General features: G+C 47.0%; 1 protein-coding gene across 5 annotated transcripts in view; it reads left to right on the forward strand.

Moving 5' to 3' along the window:
• The window catches only part of DPF3 (double PHD fingers 3), a 300,997-nt gene that overhangs the window by 180,693 nt on the left and 97,686 nt on the right, over positions 1–22,618 (forward strand). For all 5 annotated transcript variants that reach the window (XM_019640433.1, XM_019640436.1, XM_019640432.1 and 2 more), the window contains exons 4-6: positions 2,019–2,146; positions 8,449–8,544; positions 17,918–17,996. In XM_019640433.1, the coding sequence (XP_019495978.1) occupies positions 2,019–2,146; positions 8,449–8,544; positions 17,918–17,996 (303 nt within the window). The remainder of the gene's footprint in view (positions 1–2,018; positions 2,147–8,448; positions 8,545–17,917; positions 17,997–22,618) is intronic.

The raw sequence follows: 22,618 nt of genomic DNA on the forward strand, positions 1-22,618 counted from the left end.
AACTTGTCTGTTCCCTTTCCCCCAATTCCCCAGCACTGTTCCTATCCCCCAATTCCCCAATAAAAATCTTTAAAAAAAAAAAAAAAAAAAAAAAAGCTCTGGGTTTACTGATACATCCCCGCGGGCAAGGGAAGTAAAAGAAAAAATGAACATATGGGATTACATCAAACTTAAAAGTTTTTTCACAACAAAGGAAACTATCAATAAAACATAAAGGAAGCCTACTGAATGGGAGAAGATATTTGTCAACGATATATCTGATAAGGGGTTAATATCCAAAATTTATAAAACACTCGTGCAACTCAACACCAAGAAAACAAACAACCCAATTAAAAAATGGGCAGAGGATATGAAGAGACATTTCTCTAGAGAGGACAGACAGATGGCCAACAGGCATATGAAAAAATGTTCAACCTCACTAATCATTAGGAAAATGCAAATAAAAACCACCTCACCCCTGTCAGAATGGCTATCATCAATAAATCAACAAACAACAAGTGCTGGCGAGGTTGTAGGGAAAAGGGAACCCTGGTGCACTGTTGGTGGAACTGCAGATTGGTGCAGCCACTATGGAAATCAGTTTAGAGGCATCTCAAAAAACTGGAAATGGAGCTATCTTATAACCCAGCAGTTCCACTCTTAGGTATTTATCCAGAAAAACTCAAGACACTAATTTGAAAAAATATATGCACCCCTATGTTCATTGCAGCGCTATTTACAATAGCTAAGACTTGGAAACGACCAAAATGCCCATCGGTAGACGACTGGATTAGGAAACTGTGGGGCCGGCCGACTGGCGCATTGATTAAGAACTGGCTTGGGATGCCAGAGGGCCCCGGTTCGGATCCCACATATGAGGGCCAGTGACACTGCCCTCTGCAGCTAAGATGGAGAACAAAAGGACAGCAACTTGTCTGTTCCCCTCCCCCAATTCCCCAATAAAATCTTAAAAAAAAAAAAAAAGAAACTGGTGCATTTACACAATGGAGTATTACTCAGCTATAAAGAAGGAAATTGTACCATTTGCAACGATATGGATGAACCTAGAGACCATTATGCTAAGTGAAATAAGTCAGTCAGAGACAGACAGATACCATATAATCTCGCTTATATGTGGAATCTAAAGAACTGAATAAATGAGTAATGTAAACAGAAATAGTCTCAGAGACACAGAGGAAAAACTGATGGTTGCTAGATGGGAGGGGGTGGGGATGAGGTAGAAGGGGAAGGGACGAGACAACATAAATTGATAAGTACAATATGGCCCCAGGGATAGAAAAGACAGTCTGGGGAATATAATCAATAATGTTGTAAATATTTTTTAGGGGGCCAGATAGACTCATGTCTTGTTAGGGAGACCACTTCATAGACGGTGTAGAGACCTGACCACTGCACTATACATCTGAAGCTGCCGTTGAATAATATTATATGTCAGCTATAATTTAATATATATATAGTCATGGGATGTGGAGTATAGTGTGGGAATGGCGTCAATAGAATTGTAATAGATATGTATGCTATCAGGGGTAGTAGGACAGTGGATGGGGGGAGGGGGGTTGTCATTTTGTAAGGGGTGAAAAGGATAACTATTGCATTGTTTTGTACACCTGAAACTGATTAAAAAAAAAAGAACATTAAAAAACAAAACAAAACAAAAAAACAAAAGAGCCCTGGAGTCTTTGAGCACCTTGCCCAAAGTCATGGGGCCAGAGAGTGGCAAAAGCAGGACTGAGACCTAGGCCGCTTTACCCATGTCCATCTGGTGCCCTTTCTGCTCTGTCTCTGCTGTGTCTGAGGGAGCAGTCAGGGTTGGAATCTGTCTCTGGGATTGTGAGATGGAACCGGAAGAGCTGGACCCATTCCAGTGTCCTGTTCCACCCAGAGGAGAGCACCCAGGCCATCTTGAGTCCTACCCAGGAGCTCTGGTTTATGCACGCCCTCAAGGGCCATCTCTCCTGCCCCTCCTGTCCCTCCTGCTTCTAGTGGCCTGACCCTGCTTTTCTGTTCTTGTTTTTCAGAAGTTGAGCTGCCCCTGAAGAAGGATGGGTTCACCTCAGAGAGCACCACGTTGGAAGCCTTGCTCCGTGGTGAGGGGGTCGAGAAGAAGGTGGATGCCAGAGAGGAGGAGAGCATCCAGGAAATACAGGTATTTCTGTGTCCCAGTGGGGGGGTTGGCGCCACCAGAGCATCACCGTGGTGCTTCCAGAACCCCAGCACTGGCTCGGGTCCTCCTCTCTAGGGCCAGGGCTGCATCTCAAACTGCCTCATGGCACTGTTGCCAGGAAGCTTGCAGATTCTTTTATGATTTAACGTGTTTCCCAGAAGAAGTCATTGCCCTCTCCAAATCTGTTCCTCTCTGTTGATTTCCCCATTTGTGTACTCAAAATGTATTTTTTGAGCCAGCCATGTGCTATGCATGGTGCTAGGTCCTGGAGGGAGTGATGGTGAGCAAAACAGATGGAGTTCTCACCCCTGTGGAGCCAACTGTCCATAGTCCAGGCTCCAGACTTCAGGGTTGTCTGCATCAGCTGGTGCCCAGTGAGTCTTTGCCTCACCCCTGCCCCACTGCCTCCCACGCCTTCCTTGGCTCCAGTTCACTCAGTCCTTTCACAGCACCACCCACTCCTCCTTCAGGGCCAGTTTAGAAGTTACCCTCCAGGCAGGGTTGGTGGCTCCTGTTCCCGTATGTTCACCACCTTCTATTCACGCTAATAAGGCTTGCTTGCACCGTGCAGGATTCTACAGGTGTGCTCTAACCATGCCGTATATATTTGTCTTGAATCCTTTCATTGGGTACAATGGTTGGCACAGAGTATTGTAATAATGTGAAATAATACAAATATTAAATGATAGTATTAGTAATGAAAAATAATCAAATTATTAAAATTAAATTACACGGATAGTCAATTTATATTCAATTTTTATATTTTGTTACACATATGGTATGTTACATAGTTGATAATTTTATATCCAAGTTTATATATTTATATATTAATTTGTTACCATTATCATTAAATTAATAACAGTTGAATGTTTGGTTTGCTTCATAAGTACCACCCGCCTGAGTCCCATCGAGTCAGGGACCAAGCTGCCGTGTTCGCCATTGCACCCTCGGGTCTTATTCGTGCCCAGCAAGAGTCAGGTCTCAAGAAAGATGAAGGAATCAGTGAACCGGGCCCCTTTCTCTGCCATTCCCGCGTTCAGATGAATGGTCAAGTCTCTTCCATTTAGTTGTCACAACATGGCTTCTAGTTGTTTCTTCCTTGACTTCACAGAGCTACAGCCCTAGTCCAGATCCTTATTATCGGTCGCCTTTGTTTGTCTGACACACCTAGAGTCATCTTTGAGGACGGTCTTTCTCTCGCACCCAACATTCCAATTCATCAGGAGCCTTGTTGACTGTGCCCACAACATAAATTCAGAGCTTAGCCCCTGCTCACCGCATCTCTGCCACTGTCCTGGTCCAGGCCACTCTCAGCTCCTGTCTGAACTGTGGTGGTTGCTTTCTAAATGGTTCCCCTGCTAATGGCTGGGAGGGAGCCTTTCAAAATTTAAGTGGGTCCTGTCATTCTTGTGCTCAGAACTGCCTCCGGCTCCTGCTCTTCCAGAGTGAAAGTCAGGGCCCTCTTACTTACTGCTCTCTGACTCGGGGCTTCCTCGTTCCCGTTCTCACTCTGCTCCAGGCACACGGACCTGCTCCTGGAACATGCCGGGCACAGCCTGGCCTCTGGGCTTTGCTCTGGCTGTTTCCTCTGCCTGCAAAGTCCTCTCCCCCAGGTATCCTGGTGTCTCTGTCCCTCACCTCCTTCAAGTTTTTGCTTTTCTCCTCTTCTCTCCGAGGTGTATCCTGACCACTGTGTGTAATGCCACATCCTGTGCCCTGCCCACCCCGCAGCACTCCTGATTCTCTTACTCTGCTTTCCTTGTCTTTTTCGGTCCCCCGTAGCTCTTACCACCATCGAATGTACTTTATTTTCTGTTTTTTTCCAAAGAATGTAAACCCCTCAAGGGTAGGAGTCTTTGTCTGTCTTGCTCACTAATATATCTCAAACACCCACACAGTGCCTGGCACATAGCAGGTGCATAATGACTATTTACTGAGCGAACAGATAACTCTGCGTTGCACCGTCCCTGGTCCTTCCCCTCTCCAGCATGGCCTACTTTGTTAACTGACCTTTCCTTCTGAGACAGAGCTCTGCTTGTCTCACCCCCTTGCTAAAACACTCAGCTAAAACACTTTCATTTCCTTCTAAGTACATCCAAAGTGATGAGTGGACCTTCCTGAGCCTCTTCTCCCTGCTCCTAGCCTAGTTTTGGGGCTTATTTCCCACTATTCCTTTTCTCCCTCTGTTCCCCAGCCTTCTTCCCTCTGTGCCTCTGATCGTCCTGTGCCCTTTGTCTGACATGCCTCCCTTCCGTCTTCATGCACCAATTCCAGCCATCTCTTAGGCTTGGCTCCAATGCCACCTTCCCCATGAAGCCTTTCTCAACCTGCCCCCCCCCACACACACACACACAGCACAGGGATCTCTTCTTGCCTCTGGCATTTAGAGTATCTAGTACTTTTTAAAAAATAAAATTTTTGTTGTTGTTTTTCATGTATGATCCACCATTTTGGGACTTTCAGGTCTTTGAAGTCAACATCTGTCCCATCTGTATTGCCCATTTAGTGTGATGTGACTGAATCAGTGAAGGGGACAGAATCATTGCCCAGAAAGCCTTGATGCTCTAGGGACAGGTAGCCCTTTCCCTTTAGAGCTGGCTGGTGGTGGGTTTGAGTTCTTCTCAGGCAGCATTGGGCCAGTATATGGGCTGTCACTCTGGAATTGTCACCATCGTCTCTGATGTGAACTGAACGTCCACTCTGTACAGAGCATGGGGCTACCATCTACTGTTCTAGAAGCTGAAACCAGAACCATAAGCCAAGTGACTTTATATGTTTTTATTGGCTTTGACTATTAAAATAAAGTACATATGTAGTAAATGGACAGTTTTGTTAATTTTTTTCATTCATTCATTCCACCCAAGTTTATCGAGTGCTTCCTGTGAGCAGGCACTGTGCTAGGTTCTAGGGAAGGAGAGAAACCAGGAGAGACGTGTCCTCTCCCTCCGCTCATACTTATACTTTGGTGTGACAGACAGAAAGCAAGTAAACGACTAGAATAATTGTGTTTCAGGACCAGTGCTTTGCAAAGAACAGAGTATGAAGGTTCCGTATAAGGAGGAGTGGATTCTAGGTAGTGTCCTCAGGGAGTAAGGATTTAACCTCAGTCCTATGGGATGAGGAGCCAGCAAAGTGAGGATCCCAGGGAAGAGCTTTCCGGCAGAGGAGCGGTTTGCTCGGAGGCATCAAGGGAGGCCTGAGCTTGTGTGTTGAAAGAACAGACAGAAGGCCGGTGTGGCTGGAGCCCGGGGCCAGGGAGAGAGGAGCCTGGGATGGAGCTGCAGGGACCATTGCATGCCAGCCTCCCAGGACGTGGAAGAGGCTCATGATTTCATGGGAAATGAAAAAGGAAGCCACGTGGAGGATGGTAACCAGGGCGGTGAAGTTGTGTTTCATCAGGCTCCTGGTCCCTGCGTGGAGAGGAAGCTGGGTGCAGGGCCAGCAGTGGAAGGAGGGAAACCAGTTAGGAGATTGTTATAGCTTTCCAGGCCAGCGTTAATGGAGTCTTTAAAAAGGAATTCCTCCTTCTTTTTTTCAAAAACATAACCGCACACCATTGTTATCATCACCGTAAAGACTGTTTAGAGTAACAGGGAGAGAAGTTATTTTAAAATGTGTTTATTTTCCAGATAATGTCCTTGGACAGGGAATGTAAGTGTGTCCTGGGCGATCAGCTGCATCTCTGGTTGGACACCCCTGCCCTTTACTTCTAATAAGGACGCCCCTCTGCTTCCTGTGCCCTGAATGTGACCTTTGTGTGTTAGGAACTTCTGCCTCCTCCCGAGTTATGTGGCAAGGCTTCTGGTATCAGGGCCATGTTGCAGGAAGTGCAAACGCACTGGGGTGGCTGCTGTCAAATCTGAGGCTTGGGGCACAGACAGAGGTTCTAGAGACGCAGGGAAGCCCAGGGGAAGAGAGAGGGATGGAGCCTGGGGGAGAAGTCAGTTTACTCCTGGACATTGAGGCCATGTGGCATTTCTGGGGACTAGCTCAGCTGCCTTGACCAGTCTTTCATGTATCAACCTAGAGTCCATATCGCAGGTAATAAATACCTTCATAATAAAAAATGAGAGGAGTCAGAATTGTGCTAAGATGCTAGAGGCAATGACCTTTACATTCGAGGCACTTGGAACTTACCATGATTAAATGACTTCAAGACCCAGAAAGTTTGCAAGATGGCTGTGTATGAACAGCAACAACAGTTGTAATAAAATACCTCGTGTTTATACCACATCTTTTTACCGAAGGCTGCAGAGTTTTGACTTGTCCTTGTCTTGCTTGGCTTTCGCTCATGCTCCCACTCTCTGTTCAGGAAGCCTAGACGCAGGGAGGCTAGGAGGCTTGCCCTGGTCCTGCGCCAGTGTTTCCTAGCTGTGGGCCAGAGGTTGTGTCCAGCAGACAATGCTTCTCTGTTAGATGACTAAGGTTGGCCCAGCGACCCATGATGGCTTCCCAAATAAACCTAGTAGAGAAGCCAGAGAAGAATTTACTAGACCTATTTTGAGTTCTTTGGGAGGATTTGGTAATTAGCAGTATCTTGACCCCTGTGATTGGAACAGAATTCTCTGACAAGAAGGCAATGGGAGAAGGTCGCTGGTAACTCATTCCTGGGCTTCCTGCTTTGAGGACAGGTCAAAGGCATTGTCCAGGAGGCCACTTGAACAATGATGGTCATACCAGATGTCAGTGAAGTGTGTGCTGCTTTCGAAGCCTTCTCGTAGCTGTGTGATTGTCACACCATCACCACAGGATGGGTGGATGCTGTTATCCTGTATAACTTGGTGCCCACCCACCTCCTGCCCGCATCTCATGCCAGTCCCTTCCCGAGCCACCAAGCTCTGGTGACATTGGCCTCTTTCTGCTCCCTGGACAAGTCATGTTCCTCTCCCTGCCTCAGGGAATTTGCTCATGCTGTTCCCTCTGCGTAGAATACTTTCCTTCCCTCTTCCCTGTTCCCATTCCAAGATGAGTCTTTTCTCTCCTTTACCATTTCAACTTTCTTAGGTCACTTCCTCAGGTAAGCCTTACCTGACCCTCAGATTAGTTAAATTTCCTTCTAATACCCTCTAATAGCAGCTGAACTTGCCTGTCGTGTTTTTATAGCAGTTGTAATGATGTGGTTATGTGTGTTGTTTAAATCTGTCCTCCCTTCACTAAGCTTATAAAATCCATTTGCAGCCAGGACTGTAGCCACTAAGTGGCTTATCTAGCATAGCGCCTGCTATGTAGTCAGCTCTAGACAAATGTTTATTGGTTGAATGAGTGAATACATTTCTAGTTTTATAATTGGGGAAACAGGTGTAAAGAGAGGGTGACTCACCCAGGGTCACACCGTGGGCCCATAAAGAAACCCCCAGGGCCCCTGACATGGAGTCCAGTGAGCCCCATGCCCTTCCTTCTGTTTCACCCCCGCTCTGGAGGCCGGGTCCTCTGCCACTATCTTTTGTCCCTCCCTTAAGCCTAGAGATGTATACTTACCCACTGCCTCCCCCCACAAAGGCAGTGAAGTGCTCAGGCCCCTGCAGGAAGGGTATGCCATATTATAGCCATTATATAGACGACCTTCAGACTCAAGGCTGAGAAACAAATGGAAAACTCTGCTGAAGAACCTGACCTTGTTCTGGTTATGGAGTAGTCAAACCTGTTTTTAGCCTTAGTTTATTCACCTGTAAAATGGAAATGGAATTCTCTGCTGCAGTGTGACACAGACGTTGGAGAGAGAGAATTCAATTCATGATCCTTAAGCTCCATTACAAGTAATGTGCTGTCATGAAAATCCATTTTTCTTTAAAAATAATAATGGGTGATTATGAACAACACATTAACGTCAAATTCTGGTCAAATGAACAGGAAGTTACTTGTTTTCATCAAACAGGGCAGGGTTCCAACATGGCAGGGAAAGGAGAAACATATTTTCAATTCAGGAACAAAAGGAAAAGTACATTGAAGAAAGTCAGTCTTGACAAAACATCTTGGGTCCACATAGAAAATTGCTCCTGCCAGAGTATTCTCTCTTTAGAAAAACCTTTTTTGATCAAAAGAGCTGAAAAGGATCAGTGTCCTGGGAGGACTTGGCTGGAAGGGGCCCAAGGGTTTGAGAGAGAGTTGATACCGCCAAACGCTCAAACTCTGGGTGGCATTCTGGAAGCCCTGTTTCCCAAGCAATGGCAGCCTCTTCACTCTGTTAAAACACGGCAACAAAATGGAACACCCCCAAAATTACCCGCTGATAGTTTTCTCCTGTGTATTTTATTTGTCCTCTCTTCATTTTCTTCTCATTTCAGAGGGTTTTGGAAAATGATGAAAATGTAGAAGAAGGAAATGAAGAAGAGGATTTAGAGGAGGATATTCCCAAGAGAAAGAACAGGACCAGAGGACGGGTAAGTGGGGATGCCTCGAGGGCGGAGAGAGATTATGGAGGCCAAGGCCATGCAGAACATTGCTCCCCAGTTTCAAAACCCCGCTACAACTAGAGAAAGGTCATATCCATGGTTTTTCTTGCAGAATACTCAGGGAGGAAAACTCTAGAAGGGCTCTAAGCCCAGGTGATCGCCTGCAAGGGTTTAGAGCTGGCAAGAGGGAGAAGAGGCAGAGGGTGTCTTGAGGGGAGGGCGAGGGTCTGGGGAAGGTTGGAGGTGGGATCAGGGTGAGAGTGGGTGACAAGGAAAATGTGACAGTTGTCCCCGTTACTTGGTCTTGTAAGAGAAGTCTGAAAATTTCCTGTCCCTGGGGCTGCCCCAGGATGACAGGGTCAGGACACCTGCTTTGGCGTGTGCCTCATTAGGCAGAGAGTAGGATCATGCTGGGAAAGCATGGGGACCATCGCTGATGGTTCCCAAGTGGGTATGGCATGGGCTTTGGGGGCTTGTGGTCTTGGAATGTGGCAGGAAAATGTCAGAAGCCTAGGGAACAGCAGAAGGGAAATTTATGGTGGAAGGAATAAAAATATGAGAGTGGCTCTGGACAGTAGGGAACCAGACTTGGGTGGTGGTCTCAGGTATTCAGGCTGGTGGTCCTCAAGAGTCTTCATGTTCAAGCCCAAAAGGGCTTTCTGTGATCACTGTCAGAGGTCTGTAAGGTGATATATCTGATATATTATATCTGATATAATAACCAGGTAGAGAGGGACCTCCAGGGGGTGTAAACTGCTGCTTTCCATCTAGAGAATTAACTCTCTTAGGCCTGTCTGGCTCCTCCAGGCTCTAGGGAGGACCCTTACTTTTCCCATGGACAGGAGGCTAGTCCTGAGTGCCCTGTGGGTTGGGATCTAGTGATAATTATGACAAGCCTCTCTATTCCCATTCTTGTGCCTTAGTATACATCAGAACCCTCAGGAAAGCTTATCAAAATGCAGACTCCCAGCACCTACTCCCAGAAGTTATGATTTAGGAGGTCTGGGGGAGGGCTTGGAAGGCTGTGTCATAAGCAAGTTCCTGGGAGACTGGAGCCAGCGGTCCAGCACTGCCCACCCTGAGTTGCGATGCCCCAGCCTGTTGACAAGCTGGACTTCTGCAGTCTGGGCAGGGCAGCCCTCTGAGTCTGCACTCCTTATGTACTTGCCACCGAGCTTCAGCAGTGACCGATGTTTTGACAGTCTTGTTTTATATGTTCTTTCCTCCCACTTTTTGTAGGTTTGTATGTTTTATTTTTTTATGTATGGAATATTTGAAAGCAAGTCCTGGCTACATTATCATTTAATGTGCCTCAGTGTATATCTCTGACATATCACTACCATACCCAACACAAAGAACCGTTATTCTAAGGTCTACTATTCAGCCCCAAATCATTGTTTTGTTTGAAACTTAATCCTCTTGTACTCCACAGCATACTTCTTCCTTGCTACACCCTACACATGTATTTTTGTTCTCCATGCCATTTATGTGATGAAGAACTTGGGTGGTTGGGCTTATGGAATTTCTTACATTCTAGATTTGGTGGACTGGTGCTATTTAAGGTGTTCCTCTCTCCTCTTTATTTCCTGAAAACTGGTGGCTTGATTAGAGACTTGATTAGATTCAGGATATTTATATGTGTGTGTGTGTGTGTGTGTGTGTGTGTGTGTGTGTGTGTGTGTGTGTATGTGTATTTTCTTGATGGGGCAAGAATCTTTCCTAGTTGTGGTTTATACTTATTGTGTAACATCAGGAGGCATATGTTGTCCAATTGTTTTCCTTCTAGTGGTGGTAAAATTGATCATTGGTTCTGGGTGTTGTCAGCCTGTGTCTTATAAAGTTCCCCATAAAGTTTTCACCTAATTGCTTTAGCAGCCACTGATAAACTTGCCTAGACCTGTGAGTTCATTGGAGGTTACAAAATAATGAGTATCTAATGCCATCATTAAAGGAGGCTTTAATGTGGAATTGCTTGGCCTTCTGTGAACTCCAAGAGCTTTGTCACCTCCAGGCCTGCTTCCATCTGTTCCCTCAGCCCACACGAAACATAACTCAGTAGATTGCAGAGTGAGACTGGTCCTCTTCACATTCTCTCTGCTCCCCCTAAACCTAGACGATTGAACTCACAGTCGTCGAATATGAAAAGGGTGTCTGTTAGAATGTCAGCAGTAGCGAAAGCAGCCATTTTTACTTCCTGTGTGCTTACTCTACACCAGGCACTGTGATGAGGCCTGTACAATGAAAGCTACTGCAGAGACGGTGAGGACTGAGCACTGTATCCTGCATTCACAGCACTGGCCACGTGTGGCTACTAAGCATTTGAGATGTTGCTAGTTCAAACTGAAAAGTGCTGTTAAAAAAAAAAAAAAAAGCTGTAAATATAAAATACACACCAGATTTCGAAGATAGTATGCAAAGAGTACAGAACAACTCATTCACATTTTTACATTGATTACATATTGAAAGGATAATATTTTGGATATATTGGGTTAAGTAAAATATATTATTAAAATTAATTGCACCTGTTTCTTTTTACTCTTTCTTTAAAAGTGTGTCTCCTGGCAAACTAAAAATGACACACGTGGCTTGCATTATGTTTCTGTTGGCCAGTACCGCTTCTTCCATTTCCGCAAGTTGGTATTATTACTTCCAGAGAGTTTAAGTAACTTGCTTAAGGTCATCCAACCTAGTCAGGAAGAAGTCAGGATTTGAACACAGGTCTGTACTTTTTCCCCTGGGTCACGCGTGGCCCAGTGTCCAGCATGTGGCCAATGACCAGTTTGTTGAATTAATGATTGAATGATGGAAAAAGAAAGAAAAGTCACATTTTAGCTTTGTGGGAGCCAAGAGAAGACCTGAATACAGTGAGGGGGGTAGGGGGGGTTAGGTGGGGCCTAGACTAGCTCTGGACCCACCTCCTGCTGGCCGAGGGGCAGTTGAATGGCTCTGCATTGTGCAGTGACACTGTGGGCATGTCACCGACGGTGGGAGCCACGGGCAGACCCGGAAGACTGGAGGTGAGCCTGCCTGTGCTGGAACAAGTGTGTGAAGCTGTTTCACCTGCAGCCCCAGCCGAGCCACCCTTGAAGGTGGCGTATTCCAGCCGCTGCTGGCTCCTGGAGAACAGTCCCACCCATTTCTGTTGTCAGGACTGAGAGGCAGCCTAAAGCCATGCACCTCCACATGTGGTCCCTGAACTGTTAACATCAGAGTCTCCTGGGTGACAGAAACGCAGGACCCCAGACTCTACCCTAGTTGGACTGAATTAGAGTCTGCACTTGACTAAGACCCCCAGGTGCTTTGTGTGCTCATTGAGGAAGTCAGGGTTAAGGTAGTGATTACAATAACAGCTTCTGTCTTGTTTGCACCATGAGTTCAAATCCCAGCTCCACCACTTACTAGAATTGGGTGAATTATGTAACCTCTGTGACCTTGACCAAATTTTGTAAAGACTCTGGGCCTTAGTTTCTTCAGCACTAAAATGGGACCAATAATCCACAGCCAATTCTGAGTGCTTAATAAAGGCTAGATATTATGAGCAGGGTGCCAGCAAAGAGAACAATCCTTGGAGTTCTGACAATGGATATTCCCTGAGAGGTGAGGGAAATTCAGATTCAGCAGTTAAAGACTGTGTTTGGTAACTTTAGTCCAAGAAATCTAAGCTCCTTAAAATTCTATGATGAAGTTTCTATGAGTCATCCACGTGAGTGTTATCAATCAATTGATCAATAAAAAAAATGTTAAACTTAGGAATATGCAGACACATAGTGTGATGACATCGTCATATCATGTAGCCTCTGGAAAACTCCACCACGCACTTTTGAGAGAATGAGAGTGAGAATTTCAAAGAACATTTAGTACTGTTACGAAAGTAGTTTTGATATTACAGGGGTCTCAGGGACCCTCAAAGATCCCTGGACCACTTTTTGAAAATCACTGGTGTAGAGGAATTAGCTCTCTGAGCCTGTCCCAGTCGAGGGTCTTTTAATTGCCAGACATTCAACGGCTTAAGCAAAAATGGGAAGTATTTGCAAAGCTGCTGGGCCATTGCTCTAACTTTGAGCCGTCTTTGAAGATTCAAACCTCAGGAAGGGCAAGAAAGTGGCAGAGATTCAGGATTGGGAAAGAGTAAGGCACCCAGGTCTTACTTCTCCCTCCATTCTTCTCTTGCAAGACTGCCTTCCCTGCTTCTCTGTGCACGTGGCCCCGTAGCTCCTGAATTGCTGGGTCCTCAGTTTAAGTGACCTGTTCTAACTAGGGTCACTGTTTCCCAATTCCAAGTCCTTTGGAGTTAGAATCTGATTATCCCAGCTTAGGTCAGGTGTCTACTCCTGAGCCAGCTGATCAGCTGTGGCCAGGGGGGCAGGGCCATGTGGTACAGTCATTGATGTCATGGCTTACCAGTGTGTGAATGGGAGATGGAGTACAGAGGAGTGGAGTAGGGTGGGCATTTCTCAGAGAGGGGGACTGGTTTATTTTGGGAGGTCAGCTTCAAAGATTTCTATCACAGAGTCTGGGAACCTTGGTCCTGTTCCTTCTACTGGTTCTGTGGCTGTGGACAAGTCATGAACCCTCTCAAGGACCTGTTTTATCAAGTGCCAAATGGGAATAATATTACTTGCTCTAACTCATAGGGCATTGTAGGAATCAACGGAACTCATCTGAGGTGTGTTAAAAAATACGGTGAATTTTTTTTTTTCTTAAAGATTTTTATTGGGGAATTGGGGGGATGGGAACAGTGCTGGGGAATTGGGGGAAGGGGAACAGACAAGTTGCTGTTGTTTTGTTCTTCAGTCTAGTTGTGGAGGACATCGCTTCACTGGCCCAAGTTGGCACCATCATTGCACTCTTCCCGGGCGAGGCAGATCAGTCGCCGGCTTCTGGATGGCCGCTCACGCTGGCTGCTGGCTACACACGTTAGCCCATGGCAACCCACTGCCACAGGGGCTGCAGCCTGTGCTATCGCCGGCAACTCACAGCAGCCCAGCTCCAGGCTGAGCTGTTGTTCAGCATCTTAGCTGTAGAGGGCAGTGTCACTGCCCTCTGGCGTCCCATGCCAGTTCTTAACTATCGCGCCACTCGGCCGGCCCTACGGTGAATTTTTAAATAAAAAAATTTATTACAGTAAAAGATACATTGCCATTAATTCCCCTCAAAATACTCCCCTTCGCTTCTAAGGCACTTATCCCAAATGTTCTTGCCACTTTCTGAAGCAGTTCTGGAAATCCTCTTTTGTGACTGTCTTTACTACATCCTCCATCATGACAACGCTCAGTGTCACACATTGCTTCTGGTACGGCAACTTCTGTCAAATAAAAACATTATGGTGTGTCCTCATCCACCTTATTCACCGGATCTGGCATTGTGCGACTTCTGGCTCTTCCCCAAAGTCAAAATAACCATGAAAGGTAAACATTTTGAATCAACTCAGGACATTGAGGCAGCCATGGATGACAGCGCAACTAAAGACACTCACGAAAGAGGACTAATAGAACTGCTTCAGAAAGTGGCAAGAATGATGGGATAAATGTGTTTGAAGCGAGGGGGAGTATTTTGAGGGGGATTAATGCCAATGTCTTACTGTAATAAGTTTTTTTAAACCTAAACATCCACCATATTTTTTAATCACACCTTGTATATGTGAAAAAGTTTTGGATGCTGTGTGCCCAGCATAATGCTAAGTGTTGGGAACTCCTAATAAAGTATGAAATGCATCTTTGCTCTCAAGGAGTTTGGGATTAAATTGAGGAGAAAATACTAATAGCCATGACACCATTAGAAAGCAGCAGCCTTCTCTGACTGTGTACTAACTAACCAAATGAAGTAAGAGTTCAGAGGAGAGAGCACGCGCCTTGGGCAAGGAGGGGAAATAATTCATTGAGCACTTCCTGTAGCCATAGTGCTCTCCACTGTGGTTTCACATATCCTTAGCTCTAACTTCCCCCAACAACTCTGCAGTAAAGGTGTTGCCATGCCCATTTTACAGTTAAGAAAACTAGAGCTGAGAGAAGTAACTTGTCCAAAGACACGTAGCTGGTGCTTAAACCTGAGTCTTTCTAACTTCTAAGCTGATGCTGTTTTTACTTCTCAGTGTGGCAAGAAGAAGACTGTTAGGGGCATGGGATGTTAGCAGGGCTACAGCATGGGTCAGATGGGGATGGACAGAGAGGTGGATCCATGACACGGATCAATAAAAACAAAGGCGTGGACATGCATGAGCTTGAGGTGAGCCTGAGGGGTTGGCACTAAGTCACCATTGGATGTGTCATTGGGTTTAGGATGGCAGTGAATGAATGAATGACCACGGAGTCCTGTCCTTCACCCCTTTTGTCTGGTTGGTCTGGGAGACGTGCAGGGTGTATAGGGTAGGGCAATGTGGAGGTGGAACCCAGCTGGTGGGTTCTTTGAGCAATTCAGGGGTCAATTGGATGAACTGCTGGATAGAAGGGAAATGCAAAACCTAAGATGGCCTTTGAAGGAAGAAACAACAGCACTTGGATGTAGAGGATGAAGGGGAAGAACCAAAGATGGCTGACTCACTGACCCACCGACTGAGTGGTTCATGTATTCAGCAAATGTTTATAAAGTGCTTCTTGAGTGGCTGGCCCTGTGCCAGGTTCCAGTGATTGTGGCAGCCCAACTAGACATGTTCTCCATCTTCATGTGGGGGTGACAGAAAATCAAGTACACCCACACATGTATAATATAATGTCAGACATTGCTAAGGGCTGGGATGAAATGGAAAGCAGGGTAGGGGAAAGACAGCAATGGAGAGGGTATGAGTGGGTATAAGTTGGTCAGTGAGGGCTTCTCGGAGATGACGTTTGAGCAAGACAAGTAGAATGCCGAGTTTCCAAGCTTGAGATATTCCAGAAGACTGTACGAGGGCTGCTGCCACAGGCAGAACCCCTAGCATGTCCCCTCAGTGCCCTGTAGCCACGATCAACCCCCTCTTTTTTTTTAAAGATTTTATTGGGGAATTGGGGGAGGGGAACAGTGTTGGGGAATTGGGGAAGGGGATCAGACAAGTTGTTGTTCTTCAGTCTTAGTTGTGGAGGGTGCCAGTCGCCATCTGGCTTTCTGTCAGCAGCTTGTGGCCTCTAAACTCAAGGTGCTGTGTTCAATCTTAGTTGTGGGTGGGCATAGCTGCCATCCCATGTGGGAGTCGAATCAGCAGCCTTGTTGTTAAGAGCGTATGCTCTATCCACTGAGCCATCCGGGTGGCAGCTCAGCTCAAGGTGCTGAGCTCAGTCTTAGTTGTGGGTGGGCATAGCCCACCATCGAACAGGCAATCTTGTTGCTACACCAGCTGAGCCATCCTGCCACCTGTTGGCAGCTCAGCGACAGCTTAGCTCAGGCGCAGCATCACTGGCCCATGTGGGAATCGAACCGGCGGCCCGGTTGCTCAGAGCCTGCGCTCTTAAGACAATTCTTAACCAACTGAGCCATTCAGCTGGCCCCACGATCCCCCTTTTACAGTTGAGGAAGCAGAGGTGCAGGGTTAGTGTGGGAGCCTGCAGTCACTCCACTGGTCAGCACTGCAGAGTGAAATGAAACCCTGGCTCTCAGCGGGGCCCTCCCCTTCCCCCTGGCTGGAGCTCGGTGCTTCCAGTTCCTCATCTCCTTGTCCCTGGTGGTATTTTTAGTCTCTCAGAGCCCCTTCCCCGAGTCTGCCGTTGCCTCCGTCATTCTGCCTGACTTGCTTTCACCTGCTCCAAGGCGACTGTGACAAGACTGTGGGCTGCACACGTCAAGCTGTCCCCGGCTTCACAGACGGGGTATGGAGAGGGGTGAGGGCAGCTGAGGGCGACCACCCTCACCATTATGGGCAGGCAGGGAGGCCTGTCAGTGCCTCAGGGTGACTGCCAGCGCCTCAGCTCCCTCTTTGGGTCAACTCTGAGTAATGAGGGCGAGGGGAGGGGGCTGCTGGCTGTCGTGTGTGCAGGGGTGAAGGGCTGGGAGGCAGAGAGGGAAAGAGCAATGGAAGGGAGGGAAGGAGGGAGGTGGAATTTTATAATTTGTTTTGGAGAGAGACAAGCTGAGGAGGTGGTGGAGGTGGTAGCTTGCCAGGTGGTGTTGATTGGAGAGAGAGAGAGAGAGAGAGAGAGAGAGAGAGAGAGAGAGAGAGAGAGAGAGAAAGAGAGAGAGAGAGAGAATGAGAACGGGAACGCAACTCAGGCCTTTTGACCCAGAAGTCCCCAGGGCCACTTTTCTAGGCCAGGCCCCTGGGATTGCCCCATTTTCCCAGTACCACAGGCTGCTGCCATGTTTTCTTTCTTATCTGTTGTGCCTTCCTCTCTGTCCCCAAAGACCCCAGTAGGCCCTTTCCTTGGTTGGGAGTTAACTGCTACTCATTATCAGAGAATGACCCGGAGGAGGCAAGGGTGCTACACATGTGACCAGTGTGGGACTTACAAAGGTTTAAAAATAAACCTTGCTGCATTCTTGCAGCCACTGTCCCAGGGCTGCAGAGCTGCCAGCTCCCTCTCTGGCTGGTCCTTTCTAACCTCATAGGTAGAGCTCATCTCACCCCCATTCCAGGTTACGCTGACTGTTTCTGGAGATGCACACATCTGTGTGGTATCAGTAATCCAGCCCCAGGAGACCGTGAGCTGTCAAGGTCTCTGTCCCTGGCTGGAGGCCTGAGGCAGACCACACAGGGAGGCCTCCGCTGAAGCCCACCCCCATAGCATTGGCCTGCCAGGGTGACAGGAGCTCCCCACATGCCCAGACTCATGGCCTGAGCCCAGATGCCAGGCCTGGCTGGCTCTGGAGAAGCTTGAGGAGGGGAGTGAATGAAGTACCCTGGACTGATGACTGCAATTATGCTACTTGCTCCAATACATCCGTCACCTGGTCAGCCGAGGGGAGCAGGCTTGGTTGGCATCTATGTGCCATGTCAACGAAGCTGAAATGCTAAGGAGTTGGAGGAAGGGGTCCTCCTGGCAGCAGTAGCATATGGAAATTTGATCAACAGAGGCTTTGCAGTGGGATTGTCCTGAGTTAATGTCCTGGCTCTGTACTTAGCAGCTGAGTGGTTGTGGCCAACCTACTTCCCCTCTCCGTTGCCTCAGTCTCCTGATCTGTAAAATGGGGCTGATAGTAGTACCTCCCTCTGGGAGTTGTAAAGATTTAGTGAGAGGATACAGGAGAGTAGCTGAGCGATTTGGGGTAAGTTGTCTAACCTCTCTGGGCCTCCGTTTCCTGGCCTGTAAAATGGGGTTGGTACTGGTACAAATGTGATGAAGGTTGAATGAGGAAATGCTGGCGAAGCACTCCGGGCCTCACAGAGTGCGTGCTCGGGACTGTAGTGATTATCAGAACAACAAGCATCCTGATCCCCCCCCCCGTGTCTCCCCAGGCCCGTGGCTCTGCAGGTGGCAGGAGGAAGCATGACCCCGCCTCTCAGGAAGACCATGACAAGCCTTACGTCTGTGACAGTAAGTACAGGCGATGCCGCATTCCTTCTGCCCCTACCTCGGCCCCACACTTCCCTGTGCTTCCCTGGCTGTCAGCCCCCAGCCTCAGGCCCACTGGCTCCTCCTCGGGGGCCTGCGTTCCCAGCTCCCACGCCTGGGCCTCACCACCACTGCCGTCACCACCTCCTCTCGCTCCCTGCCTGGCCCCGGTGTTTCTGCCTGAGGGAGAGCAAACCAAAAGGCCTCCCGCCTTGGGTGCTGTGCTCCTCTCTCTGGCAGTGTCCTCCTTTGCAGTTTTCCTTCAGCTCTCTTTCACTCTGTCTCCTTAAGATTCATCTCCTATTTCTTTCTCTACATCAGAGAGTTACAAACGGAAGCATAACTCAAAATCCCCCAACAAAGGTACTTGGCTCCTGTGGCTTTTCATTTGTTTCCCTTTAATTTCCTTTCTCCCTCTCCTGTCCTACATAGGGCAAGTTATGAATCTTTCTCTGATGATGACTTAGTTCATAAATGGCCCTCGATCCATCTCCAGCCTGTCTTACTTGCTTCAGAGACATCTTTTGGACAAGGAGCTGCCTGACTCCTGGGTTTAGGGTCTGCAGACAGAGCTGGGGAGGGTGGAGGGAGAGCGCACAAGCAGCAGCGGCAGTGGGTGGACCTCCAGAAACCCTCAGCTTTTGGAAGCTTTGCTGTCAGCTCCAGAGCTTTTGTCTTTCTCACCTAGCCGAGCATTGGATGTGGGTTTAAAATCCTTGCCCTAGTTATCGTCTTACTGCATCGGGCACCATCTGCTCCTTTCATGGTAAGGGCAGCCCTCAGAAACTGCACTCCCTGACCATCTTCCCTTCCCGCTTTCTCCTCTCTGAGGATGCAGAGTTGTGCCACAGGACAGAGGGGCTGCACTGAGAATGGCAACAAAGTGGCTGAGGCCAAGCCCTGGTATGGTGGCCCCTCTGGGCGCCCTGCCCACCTTGCCTGTGTCTGCAGTCTCCACGAAAGCAGGGAGCGGAGCTAGGAAGGTGGGGCCCAGGGAGTGCATTGGGGGTGGCGCCATTTCCCTCCCCTTTCATTGGCCTCTTTTGATTTAAAAAAGTTGTCTGTGCCCAATGGGGTGACAGCTGGTTGGAGAACATTTTGCTAGAAGAGCTCAAACTCCATGACCCCCATTTGGCTGCTTAATACACCATGCAGATGACATTCCCGAGACAACTGCACGTAGCATGTCCATCCCAAAGCTGTTGTGTTTCAGGATGAGGAGGAGGCATGGGGTCTGATCCCGCTTGGCAACACCAGCAGGAGCCTGATTTGGTCTAGGTCTTCCTGAGTGGGGTTCATAAAGGCCCAAGCGTGCTAGCCCTGGGGGGGCTGGCTCCATGTGGCGACGGTCCTTCAGACCTCCACCGAACAGGCTGTCCGGCTGTCTGGCTGGAGCAACTCAGCTCTCATGAATGCCAACAGCTGCTTTGGAATTGGAGCTTTGCCTCTTGATTTGTCTTTTAAAAAGCTTTTTTTCGTTGTGTGATTTTCTGCTGCCATAGATAGTGGAATTACTTCCGCTCTTGCCCTATACCTTTCGTTGGGTTCTCAGCCAATAATCATCCCATACATTCCCAGACACACCGCTGTGTCCTCCGCCCACCTCTCCTCTCCTCTCCTCCCTGCTTAGTCTGAGGTATGCCTCTGCAAAGAGCCCTTTGTGGATGTTCCTCTGTTGCCTGGCTCCCCTCTTTCTGCGAAAAGGGCTTGCATCACACTCTCTCCCCCAGCTCCTGCGGCTTTGTTTAGGGGCCACTCTCTGTTTCCTGTCCCGCTCCCCACAGGGTCTCTTCCTCCTTCTGTTTATGCTGTGGTACTTGGGAGGCCTGATCACCGGCCTGATGCTGGCTTTCTGGAAGTCTCCGGGACTGATTTCTTGGCTCTGCCTGCACTGGCACTGCCTCCCTTTTCCTCTCTCTGCAGAGCAAGGTCCACCCTAGATTGCCCTTCTCTGTTCTGGCTCTCTTAGGAAATTGTGTGGCAGCTCAGTGATTAATAGACTTTATTTTTATCTGGTGCCCTTCAGACATGTGATCCTTTGGGATAGGAATGACCTTTGGAGAGGTCACGAGGCCCACCCCCAACCCCCAAACTGAGCAAGGAATGCTTTTAATAATCTCTAATGCATCCTCAGTAGAGAGGTGTCTGGTCACCTTTTTGAATGTCCCCAGGGATGGTGTTACCATAAGCTGACCTTTCTTCCATGATTCCAATGGTGCTTTGAATGATTGTTTTTCCTTAATAGGAGCTGAAATTTTTCTCTTCTACAGGCCTCCTTATTTTTTTGTGCATCTTTTCCTGTCAAATAGGTACATTGAGCATTTTTGTCTATTCTGGAGGTGCTCTTAATATCCCCTTGTATTGGCTTACCTAGGGCCACATCCCATGATCTCTGCAAGAGCCTGCTCTGAGTTCCCTTTCAGATTTACATTTAAGTTCAGCACTCCCATTGGAAATAGCACCAAGGCCCATTGGCTCAAACAGTAGCAGACACATTTTCTTGTTTATTTTACACATCAGCTCTTACCACCACCCACATCTGTAGAGTGTCGAAGGATCTGGCCACCCCATTGTCCTATGCACCATCTCAGTGACTTCGGAAGGTGGCTATGTGTGTGCTTTTCCATTTATGCATTTGATTATTTCTTTTTCCATGAATCACGCTGCATTTGGCCCTATTGAGTCTCAATAAAGAGATACAGTAATATGTGGCTTCAATATATGGGATTCAATAAAGGCAAATTTAAAGACATTGCCCAGTAGTTAAATTTCATTCTCCACAGATTCACGAGCCCTGCCATTTTTGTATCGTCTGTGGTTTGATTTGCATAATCCCTACTCCATCTTTTGAGTTATTTATGAAAATATTAGGCCACCTTGGACCCCACCACCTCTTTCTGGGTTTATGTGAGTAGTAATAGCTATTTTTCAGATGTGATTTTATTTAATCCTTCTTAGTGTATATTTTTAAATATAATTGTCCTGTTATGTTCTTGGTCCAAGCTTCCCTTTCAAGATGGGTGGTTGAAATATTGTCTTAGCTGTTAACTTCAGGTGATAGATGGTTTGCCTATTGCCTTTCACTCAGCCATTGAATTATTTCATCTCAGAGAAATATTAAATCATCTGAACATAATTTATTTTTTACCTAATCCATGGTGTGTGTATAGACGAATACTTCATTTTCCAGCACGTAACCAGTCTCTATTAATTATCCTGAAAGTTTACCAAGCTTAAGGATTAAAGTTCAGTTTCTTCCCTTTCAAGCTCTTGTTGAAGGAAAAGTGTTCATTACCCATAAACAAAGCAACTAAATATGACTTTGTGAGAAAGGCTGTCGTGTTTGTCAAAGTGTGGACCCGGGCCACTGGCACAGAGATGACCTCGATGTTTATTAAAATGTGGATTCCTCAGCCTCACACCTCTTCCATGAGAACCACTGGGAGGGAGCCGGCCCAGGAACCTGCATTATTTGAGAGCTCCTGAGGGGAGACTGATGAATACTGACTTTTAAGAATGACTGGTCTACTTCATCCAAATTTGAAGGCTCTGGCCTGTGACTGCTCAGCATTTTTTTTTTTTTTGAAACCCCCTGCTCTTTGCATCTGGAAGTCCTCGAGTCTCCCGAAATTCCCCAGGCAGAGTGCTGCTGGCCTGCATCACTGTTTTTGTTGGTCTTTTTAGAGTCTTGCCTTTCCAATTCTTTTAGCATTAGAACTCAGCAGTCCCATATAAAACTCAGCAATCCAGCACTTGACTTTAATTTACTTAATAGCTTTAAACCCTAATAGTCTCATTAGTCCCCTTTTACAGGTGGGATGATAACTGGAGGTAGACATATGAAAGGAATCCTTGGGTTTGGGCTACTGGGATGTTTTAAAAATTATTTCAAGAGTTTGCCTCTTCTCTTCCTAATTGCTCCTGACCCTGAATTTTCTGTTAGCATCATTGGGGCAGACTCCTGGGGGCAGACCTGCTTTTCCATTTTCTTCGTTCAAGGAGCACCATAGGAAAGACGGTGGTAGCGATGGGGTGAGGTTCCAGGGAGAGAGAGAACATTTGTCTCTAAGCCGTAGCCATTTAGGGGGGAGCAAAGCACACATTTGCCCTTTTGCTGAGCACAGGGAAAGTGATTTGTGAGGTTCTCTTTTTCTTACCAGCTTTTTCTTTAAAAATTTTTTTAAAATTAATTTTAATTTTATTGTGGAAAGAAAGTTTAACAGGAAACCTACCCTCTTAACTAATGTTTAAGTGTACAATATGTATTGTGGACTATAGGTACAATGTACAGCAGATCTCTTGAGCTGATTCATCTTGTTTGATGCAAACTTTATGCCTGGTCCACTCTTGAATGTTATGAATTTGATTTTTTTTTTTTGACACCTCATAATTGTGGATCAGGCAGTATTTTTTTTTTTTCTGTGACTGGCTTATTTTATTTAGTAGAATGTCTGCAAGGTTTATCCATGTGTTGCATATTGAAGGATTTCCTACTTTTGAAAGGACAAATAGTATTCCTTTGTATGTACATACCTCACTTTCTTCTTCCATTCATCTGTTGTTGATGGATATTTAGATTGTTTCCACATCTTGGCTCTTGTGAT

Source organism: Hipposideros armiger, unplaced genomic scaffold, assembly GCF_001890085.2.
Source record: "Hipposideros armiger isolate ML-2016 unplaced genomic scaffold, ASM189008v1 scaffold_49, whole genome shotgun sequence".
NCBI classification, from domain to species: domain Eukaryota; kingdom Metazoa; phylum Chordata; class Mammalia; order Chiroptera; family Hipposideridae; genus Hipposideros; species Hipposideros armiger.